The 12,159-nt window shown below is 34.9% G+C and overlaps 1 protein-coding gene across 5 annotated transcripts in view; it reads right to left on the reverse strand.

Moving 5' to 3' along the window:
• Nucleotides 1-12,159, reverse strand: part of FMN1 (formin 1) — a 169,147-nt gene that overhangs the window by 92,165 nt on the left and 64,823 nt on the right. For all 5 annotated transcript variants that reach the window (XM_068193067.1, XM_068193065.1, XM_068193064.1 and 2 more), the window contains one exon: nt 7,029-7,090. In XM_068193067.1, the coding sequence (XP_068049168.1) occupies nt 7,029-7,090 (62 nt within the window). The remainder of the gene's footprint in view (nt 1-7,028; nt 7,091-12,159) is intronic.

The following is a 12,159-nucleotide window of genomic DNA, read 5'->3' on the forward strand; positions in this document are numbered from 1 at the left end:
AGAAAACTGATTGTAGTAGAGAGCAAGATGTCTCTGATCTTGGGAGAATGTTTTTGGACACCTAACAGCTTTTTTATTACTGTGGCTGATTAAAATGAAAAGCCCTACTACTAAAATGTTCTTTTTGATGAGGTTTTTTGCCATGAACTATAGACCTTGCAGTCCAGTGGGATACAAATCCTTTGATCCTGTGCAGTCACATAAATTCAAAGTCGTAAACCAACATTGAATTTGATTTTATTAGTGTGGCTGATGTTGCCAGAATTGTAATGCAACCTTGTTTTTCTTCGCTTTTCTTCCTTTTCTTTCGGGGAGGGGATCGAAAGGAGAGTTTACTGTCAACATTGCTTCACCATATAAAGAACTAATTTCTTTGGCAACCAGGCTACAAGATCAGCCATTATAACAAAGCTTTGTAACTATATAGGAAAGCAAAGAAACATGTTGCTAAGTTGCAACCAATTATTTGAATTAAGTAAAAGCTGAAGCAAAAAGCATTATTAGCAAAGCACATGGAAAACAGCAACCAAAGATAAAGTTACATATCTATAGAAAGAAAATGAGCAGCAATGAATACTTCTCAACAGGAATTATTCAGCCAAATAGTGCCATGAGAATGAAAAAAAGTAACTCTACACTTTTATAAACTAACAATTTTCATTCTTCATAATGAACATAACTTTTTGTCTAAAAGTTTTGAGAATTTTTAGAGATAATTAGCCTCTACACCAAAATAGTGTTCTCATGTGCAATCAAAACAAGAAAAAGAGATTCTACATGGATAAAGAGAACTATAACATCAATTATGGAAATTACTCTGTGTAAAAGACACACCTACTTTAAACTAACATATACTGCACACTAATTATGCATCACCACAATACTCTAGACATTCCCATTACAGAATTTGAAGAAAATACTGCAGATGAAAAAGCCTCAGAAAAAACAGCCTTGACCAATTACTCAAAAGGGAGCAATCAGAACAATCTTAATTTTATCCCTTCCCATCAATGCTTCCATGTTGTGCAGCTACGCAGAAACTTTCTCTTTGACAGAACTAGTACCTTATTCAGTGAACATGTTGGGAGATATTACAGACAAAAGTTAAAAATTCAATAATGGAGAAGCAGCAAGCTTTTAAGACTTCTGCAATGTGTGTGCTGAAGTTAAAAGGTGAACCCTCAGAAAGAGACACAACACCAGTATAGTAAAGGCATGATAATGCTGACCTGGAAAAACAGATTCTACACTTGCTAAAACTGCAAAATTCCTGCAAGATGAGTCACAGATCATTTTAGTCAGTTTTCCTCAAGTAGTCACCAATGATACTCCTTCTTTTACAAAAAAAAATCTTGAGATTCTGAGACTCAATGTATACTTGCAAAGTAAGTTATAAATGAACTGTGACTGAACATTTATGCAAAAGCAAGCATCCCAATAAATCTGTTAAACCTTAGGTCTATGAATAATAAGATCACATGCCTATCCTAATACATATTGTAAAGTCCAGTTTATACTTAAACATTCTACAGTTAAAACTTATGACAGTAGAAAAAATTGTAATGAAATGACTTATATTCAGATCAAATCTTGACTAATAAAGCAAGGGACAGTAGTGCTCACTGACCAACAAAAATAAAATCAAATACTGAATGGACTGTATCCATTCCAGGACACATATTCTGGAGAATATTGCCCACATATAACTAAAACTTGTATTGTGATGCCCAGACCCAAGTCTTCACAATCTATCTCCTACCGTTTTCTGTCCTAATTTCCAGGCTACCTCTTTTGCCCTTCATCTTGCCAATGTAGTGTCTCAAGTATAGTGTATGCTATAAGGACAGTCCTAGTATCCCTACTCACTATTTTTTCCTGAAATTGTACCTTTCACATCTCCATTCATATGTCCCACTCTTGTTGTCTGCTTTGCTTTCCAGTGGGTTTTCTTTCATTGCCTAACCATCAATAAGGGGGCCAGGAGACAGACTTTCATTTGGAAAGCATCCTCTGAAGGGTGATCCCCACATAATTAAGAGTAACTTGTGTCAACCATTAATCAGTGGAGCTCAGTTTTGACTCAGTGTTGTTTTATAACAACTCTGGTGGCTTTGTGGAAATGGCAATTTGGAAGTTTGCTCAACATCAGAAGATGTAATCAGTGATCATTAGATTTGCAAAGTCAAAAGCTGCTAAAATCAGGTCTTTACTGAACATGAGAAAAAATAGTTTTATTTTTAAAATTTTAACCTCCAATTTCAGACAGATTTTCCCTTATCAGCAAAATGCTCATCCTTGACAAATCTGTCCCTTTTCCTGTTAAAACCAGGAATATTAGAGTCAGAATTTTTCAACAACAGGATACTACCCACATTTAATTCAGAAAAAATGCCTTGCAACTATTAGATTTAAATAAATATCTGGTGTACTCTACTTTATTTTCCTGAGTACACAACATGTTTATTCAAGGCAAGGTGGTGGGATAAATTAACTTTCATAAACTATGAAAAATGCAGCAGGCTATAAGGAACATTAAGAGTTTTGTTTTATCCTTAACTAAACAGAATTTTTTGTAATGTGTCTAAATTTGAGCAGGAGATCAGTCTTGATGAAGTCTGAATGCTATAAATTGTCCTGCTCTATACACATTTTGACTATGTACTACCATGCCCATGTGCTGAAATAGAGTTAAAGAGATTTTCACTGTTTTCAATATAGGGAATATGGTCTGTGGTAACTTCTTAAATAAACAGGAGAATCCTTGGATCAACATGTGGAATTAACAGCATTCTGCAGCTGACATGAAGTTTAAATAATCCAAGTCTCACAGTGAAACTGCACTGAAATGGCAATATGGCAAGTGGCCATATTGAAAGAAATGCACAACACAATGAAAGAAGAATCTTCCGGGATATGCAAACTACCTGATAAGACAATAATAACAACGTAAACATACTGTTAAAGGAAAATAAGGATGAAAAGCATAGATTGCATCAAAAATATGACAAATAGGAAGTTAATGGAGGAGAAGAATGGGGAAATTTTGATTACTGTAAGTATCAGAGCACAGCAGGGATGCTTAAAATGTCATCAAGAATTTTATTATAGAGTATGATTTGAATATAGAAATTGTTATGTGCAAATTTTTAAAATACAACTAACTGGGGAATATCTTCACACAACATGAAGAATCATTCCAAGCTTCATTTCTGGATGAAAATGAAATTGTCAAGTGGTTCCAAAGAAATTAAGTGCTGTTTGCTGTAGAAAGTTACTGTCTCATTGCTCCCATCCTTTGTTCCCTAGTCTGCTCCTTTACCTTCTCTAGCACTGGCTATGCAAATTTTTCAGTACAGGAAGATTTTTTTTTTCCTGCTGGGATTTTACTATTTTAGGAAATGCAAACTTTAAAGACAATGTTGCTGCCATTGTCTGGTAGCCTTAGGAGCTCTGAAATTGGTATTTTAATACAATTTCATAGAAGTTCAGTCTCTTTTTTCTCAAAACTTTTATGCTTTTTTCAGTCTTTACTTTTTTGCTTTCTTGTATCACAGAGGCTCTGCAGTGAACAGGGAGAATTCCTGCAAGAGGACAAAGTAACCAAGAAGATTCATAAAGGCACACAGTACATACACAGTGGTGTAACCATACATTTAGCAGCTGAAAGACTGAAACATTTCAAGTTAGGCCGGATTAGTATCAATAATTAACCACAAGCTGGGAGACCTTCATCAGCTCACCACATGGAAATGCTGAAAAGCCTGAACAGCTCATTAGGAAAGACTGACTAATAAACCCTTGCTGACCTTGGCTGCTCCTTTGAGCTGCAGCTCCACCAGAGAGAGAAGCATACATGATACAGATTTTCTTATGTATGTGTATGCTGGAATACAAAAATACAACAGAGAACACTCAAAGCAGCCAGCCACCTTATGGATGCATTTAATCTTGTACAAGTTAAAACAACAATCTCAGCATCCTGAAGCAAAATCTTATTACCAAAAATCAGCATATATCCACATATATTAAAAAGATTGGGGTTTTATAAGTACTGTGGCATATCAAAGCTTCCAACACTATTCATCATTGGACCCCATATCCTAATAGCAGTTTTCAAAACATAGTGACTTTTGAAAAAACATGGTATTCCTATCCTGTGCAAGAATTCACATACGCACAAACAAAACTGAGGAGAAAAAAATTTTCTTATTTTCCAGAAGGAATAATAAAAATCCTTAAGAGCATCCAGGTCAGATTTCTTTCAATTTAATCTGCTCAAAAGTATTCCAGTTTGTTGTAATAGTCTACCTATAGAAAAAGAATATTTAGGCAAATTAAAATAGCGTAAAATGTTTTGATTTGGTGCTAAAATATTCAATTTGTGATGTACGCCCTGAAGCTGAAATTAAATTTTACTTTTACATCTAAGTAAAAGACATTTTAAATTGCCAAAATAAAACTGAAATCAACTACTTCTATAAAGAGGCATTTTGATAAGCATTCTGGCATACAAGAGCTTTCAACACTATTCACCAATGCCTCCCACAGCTGAATTAAAAATTCCAAAATGTTGCAGAGAGAAGCAGCACCTTTTGTTATACTCATGTTATAATTGAATAGCAATGGAAGCATTCAAAAATGGAAGCATACTGACTATGAGGGAAAACAAATGGGAAGGTGAAAAGACAAAGAAACAAGAAAGGACTTAGGAAGTATTAGACATGAAAAAACATATTTACAAAAGAATGAAATGGTCATAATAGAGCTAGAGCTTTATTATTTAATAAAACCTTAAATGTTTTTATGACTTTGTGGTCTCACTACAAAATAAAAATAAATTATCTTTAAATTATCAGAATTTTGACTGGTGCTATGACTTTTCCTTTCACATCCTGTTTGCTTACACATTTTTCAATGTTTTCTGGGGCACTTTGAGGCACTGGTCTTTAACCTCAATTTAAGATATGAAATAGTTTTCAAAGTTAAGGAAGTTCTTCTGTGAAAAGGAAATTACTTTCTACCCACTTCTACATTTCAGCTCTTGGAACCTTCACAAAAAAAAGCAAAAACACAAACATTACCATGGAGGCCAGAAAGGTCACTATGAACACCTCATGATACATTCTTCCCTAAATAAGGCCAGCTTGCTCTTTTGTAATGTCACGGGCAGCTTTATACCAACTGCATTACCATTCACTATTTCTTAACTTTCAGTAATATGTTCATAACTGTGATAGATGCAACTAGACAGGTAGTTGTTTCTAAAATTTGCCATGAGATATTTTAAGAGATGTAAAAACATAATTTTATTATATGATATTTACTGAATAATTTATAAGCTAGCTATAGTTAATTTTTATCAAATACCTATTAATATTTCTTACACTGTATTATATGACATGCATTATATAATACTATTATGTAATATAAATATTTGAAGATACTAATGTTCTCAGTTTGGAAATATATAAAAGATCTAGCGAGCTAGTGGAAGCCTAACAACCTGTGTTGGAGAAAAACACCCATGCATAGGGTACAGGGTTACAGGACAGCTAAGGACTTTCCTTCCATCTTCAACAAGCAGCCTTAAACTCCCACGTAACTAAAGATGAAGGGATATTTGGTAGCTTTGTTCTAAAGGGAACAAGGAGACATTAGGGAGAAACTTAAATTTTTACTAATTTTATCAATATAACTTACAGGAAAAAAAGTACAGCGCACCCTTGTGCAGCTATGTGTTGGGTTAAATATTAAGCACTGCAGACAGAATATTGCCTGCAAGTAAATTCCTTTCTTTCAGAAGGCAGCAGTCTATTTACATTATTTTGATTTATGTTGTTGTCATCTACTTAGTTGGTTATTAGATTCTCAAGATTTGGTTCTGCTGGACAAACACTATGAAGGTGCTGACAGCTACAATACATCGATTGAGCAACTTCAATTTTGATTTCATAATGTGCGAGATAATTTCTGACCTAAAACTAAAACAGATACACAAACAGTGGGCAGGATGGCACCACACTCGGTTTAGAAGGAAGTATGAAAGGTGCACTCGTTTTTGGGAACTTTTTCTGAAAGACTCAGCTGACATCTAGTGGCAAGAGCAGGGAAAGCAAAGCACTCAACAGTACAGAACAGAAATCGTTCCATGTCTTTAAACTGTATTATTCAGTATTTTGTAAATATTAATTTATCACAATGTGATTTGCCTAATGACACAGTTACCAATGTATTACATTATCAGAATTCCTGAGTTAGTAAATCTGTTTATTTTCTATTCTATTTGTTTTAATGATGACAAAGGAAATTCTGAACGTTTTGTAACTGATGACCTGTATACTAACGATTTAGCATATGAACCTGTATTAGAACACAGAGCAGCTATACTTAAGAATATATCATAACTGGTGAGAAAAGGAAGATGCTGTTAATTTTAAACAGAGATGATCACCAAATTCAGTTATACTGCCATTTAAGTTCCTGCTTTTACAATAAAAACACTTTCTTGTAATATTCCACTTTATTTACCATGGCCAAGGAAAAGTGAGTTCTAATACTAGACTGTGGTATTTCTGATTTTGATAACTAGTTGGTCAAGTTTACACTTTGAAAGAGGAAACATCAAAACAGAGTGCTCAATACTAAACTTCAGAAAGTCTCACACATGCTTATTTTCCTGTTAAAGTTACAGAAAACTGCTTCTACAGAAGTATGCTTCACTGAGAAAGAGTAAGTAGTTAAACACCAGTGCCAACGTAAAAATACTGCACTGCTGTGTTAGTGGGAAGAATTTAACAGAACAACAATAAGGAGAACTACAAAGAAGAAACAAATAAAACTGCTTTTGGACAGCATTTAAGAGTGCAGGTATAAATTTTAACCAAATTAATTTTAGGTCAGCAGCCAACTGAAAACAACTTCTAGAAAGAAAGAATTAAATTCTTAGCATTTGATAGAAAGTGTATGCTTGCACCACTTAAATCTGTAAAATGCACTAGACAGGGAAATAAATAATTACAAAACTATACCTTTAATGTTTCAATTTCTTCTTTGTGTTCCCTCTTTAAATGCAGAATGGCAGCTTGGTACTCTGTAAAAATAAAAAAATACATTCCCTTAGAGTCAGAAAACCAGCCATCTTCAGCATAGAATATTTCATACAACACCACGGGTCCAGAATGCAGGTGTAGGCTTTCAAATAAATGACCTTTTGCAGTGGTGATGGAAAAGAAAATCTGAGCACAGTAATTAGCATTTTTTTCTAAGACCACATGACCAGATTTTCCATGGTGTTTCTGAGAGAAGAGGATAAAGCAGAGGTCTTCCATGCTAAGAAGGGAAAATGGGGGAAAAGATATAACAGACTGAAGTAACAAAAGGAAACTATAATTTTGCTTAATTTTGCAGATGAATGTGGAACTGATAGGATATTATGACATGCACATGTATGCATACACACACCCTCATCTGAATTCTAAAACCACATGCATCAAATACAGTAATTTAAATGGACAAACATACAATCACTATATACAGTCAAATTGGATAAAATAGCAATCACAAATACAAATGAAGACCTCAGAAAGTACCAAACAGTGATGTACAAAGAATTCTTTCTCTTAATTCTATCATACAAAGAATAATTACAGAGTTTAAGCACAGAATACTGTGAATGAGATATAGGATAGCTCTGCCATTTAGCAAGAATATAGCAAAATCCAAAGGCTGAAAGCATGAAACTGAAAGCCAGAGAAATTTCAGCAGTGAAAAAATGACGAGGCCAGGCATTGATCACAGAAGTTTAGTGATGGCATAGATTTACCAAATATACCCTTAGGACCACTAATACTATTGCTCCCCTTAATCTGTACCATGACTGCATTTGGCCATGACCCTTCAAAACACTGGTGTAAGGCTTTAAGAGACCGTAAGAGAGTCTTTTGTAAGACACTGGTCCAGAAGCTACAGCCCTCCTAAACAAGCAACTGGAGTTTGTTGTTAAATGATCAAAGTCCCACTTCCATCTGCTTTCAAATCAAAATTTATCCAAAAGCATGTTTCCAGTTTCCTTGCTTGGCTTCTGCCTCCTCAACTAAATCCTAATTTAAACAAGGTTTGAAAATAGCCCAAAGAATTTAAATTTTACTGTCAATGGTCTCTAAGACTAAGAAGTCTGCATGACCCATTCAACAGAACTAACAAAATAACATTAAAGTATCAAAGTATGGACCAAAGTACCAGATAAATAAAATATTCCAGTGCTTAGCTGCTCTTTATTTTTTTTCTTTTTCTCTTCAGAACACACAAAGGAAAGAGGAAAGAAAAGGTAACTTGATCATCATCACCCTGAATTTTACATGACGTGGAAGCTTTTAATGTAAAGCTGTTTTTTCCAAACACAGGTGAAGTTATAATCAAGCAGCTGAATTGATACATAAAATCAAAAGGAAAAGGGATCAATATTTTACACAGCATAAAATAAAAACCTTGGTTCCAGCTAGCTATAGTTTCTATCTAAACTTCTCCTTGCCCTCTAGCAGGTCTCTACTTAGAGCTTTCGGGCATAAGAAAATTGCCTGACAGCTCTGCTGGGAATCTGCTCTGGGAATCACAACTAGTTAGCACTACAAACTTTTACATTTTCTGCTTTTAATTCCATTGACTGGTTGATATTCCCTCTGGATACAGGCTCTGCATATCCATTCACCTAAACAGGACTTAAAACAGTTGCCTCAGGTCCCCAGAAAAAGTTGTGACCTTTCTGGCACCTCAGCCGCCTTAAGCACTCAGTTTGCAGGGCATGAACCTTATGAATGTCCTAACTTGAAGGTTAGCTCTTTAAGGTCACCTGATAACTGAAGCAAATAACAGGCTTTGAAAATGCTCCTAACAATCAGTTCTTAGTTTGGCTAATAGAAGGATACAGATCTATCTTAACAAAAGATCTACTTTCTATGCAGGATTGCCCAGTGATTAAAATTCTTTGAGATTTAGGTAAGAGAGTCATAATTCACCTATGATGACACAGACCTACACCAGAAGCAGATTTTTCACCATGTCTACCCATTCCCAACCCTCTGTTGCTTATTTTTTTATTTTGGCACAAATTTTCTGCAATTAGAGAATGATGGAAGAACCCCTATGAATGAAATCTAACACGGCACAAGAATTTAAAAAAAAATTAACAATTAAGAATATGTCATTGTTGGCATGTGTTTTTCATTGCTGCTAGCTGAAAGCACTGAAACAAGTTCTAGAGATTGTTTTGTTTAAGCTTTGTTCTAAAGCAGAAGACAGAGTATCAATTCTTTTACCATTTACTTATTCCTTAAAAATATGCTTAGAAAGCACTAAGCTATAAGAATTAATAATAAAAAACTAATTTCTCAAAACAGTGCTACTGCATCATAAACTGATATACTGTAACAGATTTAATAGATAGTCTACTATAATATAAACTGACATTCAACAGCATAAGCTTCTAATTTTATTATTTTTAACTAGAAGAAACTATCTATTGGATAGAAGCTGACACCCAGCAAAGTCCTTTAGTTCTCAAGCAAATGTTTATTTTTCTGTACAAGATACTATAAAGAAAATCACATCACAATTATATTGTCTTGCATAATATGAAGTAACTCATGTCCATTCCTTTTCTATGTTTTGTGAGGTCACCTTAATTTAGTACAATTGTACACAGATAGTAAACATTTTAAGAAAATAACCTGTATATGCCTGAGATGGCAATCAGAATCATTAAAATGCTGAAGAATTTGACTAGAAAAAAATCATATCATTCATGTAATTCCAAAAATCAGTTCCTTAACATACTGGCAACAGAATAATAAAGTTTAATTAGGTAGTGGTGTTGGGATGCTGCTTAGAGTGGTAAAAATCAAAACAGCAAAGTAAACAATAATGACATTTTAACAGAAGGAACTATACGGGCAACAAAATATAAGTCAGGCTTTATAAACTACTGAATTCCTAAATTCCATTTAACTCTAAAAATAATTCACGTAGCCTACACATAAAATCCAGAAATACCAAAGTATCACTGAGTGATTTGTCTAGGTTAAAAATTAACCATGCCAGAGTTGAAGAAATCTGTTACGGCTCTGTAGCCAGCCTGGTTCTCACATAACCACTGTTACTCGTTCAGCCTTGTCAGTTAAGTCACATGAACACCTGAGGGCAGGTCTCAGAGCCAGCCCAGATACAAGGCTACAGCTGTGACAGGAAGAAAAGCTTCTAATCACAAACCACAGAGTGGCTGAGGCTGGAAGGGACCTCTGGAGGCCAGCTGGTCTGCAACCCCACCTCTCCCAGAGCTGGTTGCCCAGGACCACATCCAAACAGCTTTCGAATTCTTCCACGAATCTTCATCCTTCTCATCCTCTCTGAGCAATCTGTGCTAGTTTCTCAGTCACCTCCACAGTGAGAAATCATTTCCTGATGTTTAGCCAGACCTTTCTGTGTTTCAATGTGCACTCACACTGATCCCGATACCATGCACCACCTGGCTCTCTCATTTTTACACCATACATTTTAAGTCCAAGCTGATCCTTGTATCACAAGGGGACTCTTTACCTAGTTGGTGCAATGTCAGGGGAGTTGCATTTTCATAAAATCAAATAATCATTAAGGTTGGAAAAGACCTCCAGAATCAAGTCCAACCTTTGAGCAAGTATCTCTATGACCATTAAACCGTATCAAGAAGTGCCACATCTACTTATTTTTTGAGTACTTCCAGGGATGGTGGCCTGTTTCAGTGTTTAACGACTCTGTCCTAATACCCAAACTGAACCTCCCCTGGTGCAACTTGAGGCCATTTCACCTTATCCTATCGCTAGTTGACTGGGAGAAGAAACCAACCCCTGGCCACTACCTTCTTTCAGGTAATGAGCAATAACATCTCCCCTGAGCTTTCTTTTCCCCAGACTAAACAACCCCAGTTCCACTGGCTGCTTCTCATAGGACTTACATTCCAGATCCTTCTGCTGCCCTGGACACGCTCAAACACCTCAATGTCAAAGTGCTGAAGATTTAAATTATTTTATTATGACACATAACAGAAGGCTGATTGTACAAATACCCTGATGTACTTGCCTAGTCTCCAATCTGCCTGCAAGAAGACAGTGGCTGTAGGGCATAAATTTAGCTTCTCCTTAAGCAGATATTACTCTTAAGGACTTTTGAGACAATCAGATAAAAATCAGATTGCAAATGCTAAGTGCGCCTATCCTAAAAAAATTACCACATGCAAATTAGGATTTTGTTACCAAAACAATAATTTTAAATGTCACTCCCTTACAGGAGTGGGCATTCAAGCAAAAAAGTAAATAATCACATTGCACAGATTCCACTCCAAACAGCTTGGAGTCTCGGTTTTCATTTACTCCTTCTAATTTACTACTTTTTCCTTTGTTTTGAGAGTATGCCACTTCAAGAAAAATGTAATACATCATGTAAGCTATTGCCCACTTGGACATATTCTTTACTTTTGCAACCTGATGCTATCTGCAATCAATAATTATAACTCACTGAAGCTAAAACAAACTTTTATACATTTTTTCTAAGATAGTGAGATAAAACAGAAATACATTAAGAAGCTTTATAATAAATAAACAAATATTTGTTACATTTCCTGATACTTAGCAACATAATACCATGTCATTGTAAAATGTTTCACTAAAACATTTTTGAAAGTAATCTGAAAGTTGGCAAAGTACACAGGAATCTGTATAGAGACCTCAGTGAAGACTAAAGATATACAATGACATGGAAGTGCAAAATTTCCTTTTTCCACGTTGTTGGAGGACAAATAAATCCATAATTGTAAAAAAAAAAAAAAATCTACTTACTGTGAAACTTAAATTTCCATTTATTCTCATGTTTTCCATAGCCAGCAGATAACATTCTGATGAGAGAATGCTAAATTTGCGTTCAGGTCTTCCCTACTTCTACTAACTTTGAATCAGCTGCAAATTCTCAAGTCTTACTTTTCCAGTTCAATGCTATTGTTTTATTCTAGGTATGAACTTGTTATCTTATTTGTTTTTAACATAAACTTTTATTTTAATACAGTTTTTTGCCTTATTTTTTTCCTAATGAAAATTTAGCTTGCTAAATGGTTTTTGATAGTAACATATATACTTC

Source organism: Anomalospiza imberbis, chromosome 6 (assembly GCF_031753505.1).
Source record: "Anomalospiza imberbis isolate Cuckoo-Finch-1a 21T00152 chromosome 6, ASM3175350v1, whole genome shotgun sequence".
Classification (NCBI taxonomy): Eukaryota; Metazoa; Chordata; class Aves; order Passeriformes; family Viduidae; genus Anomalospiza; species Anomalospiza imberbis.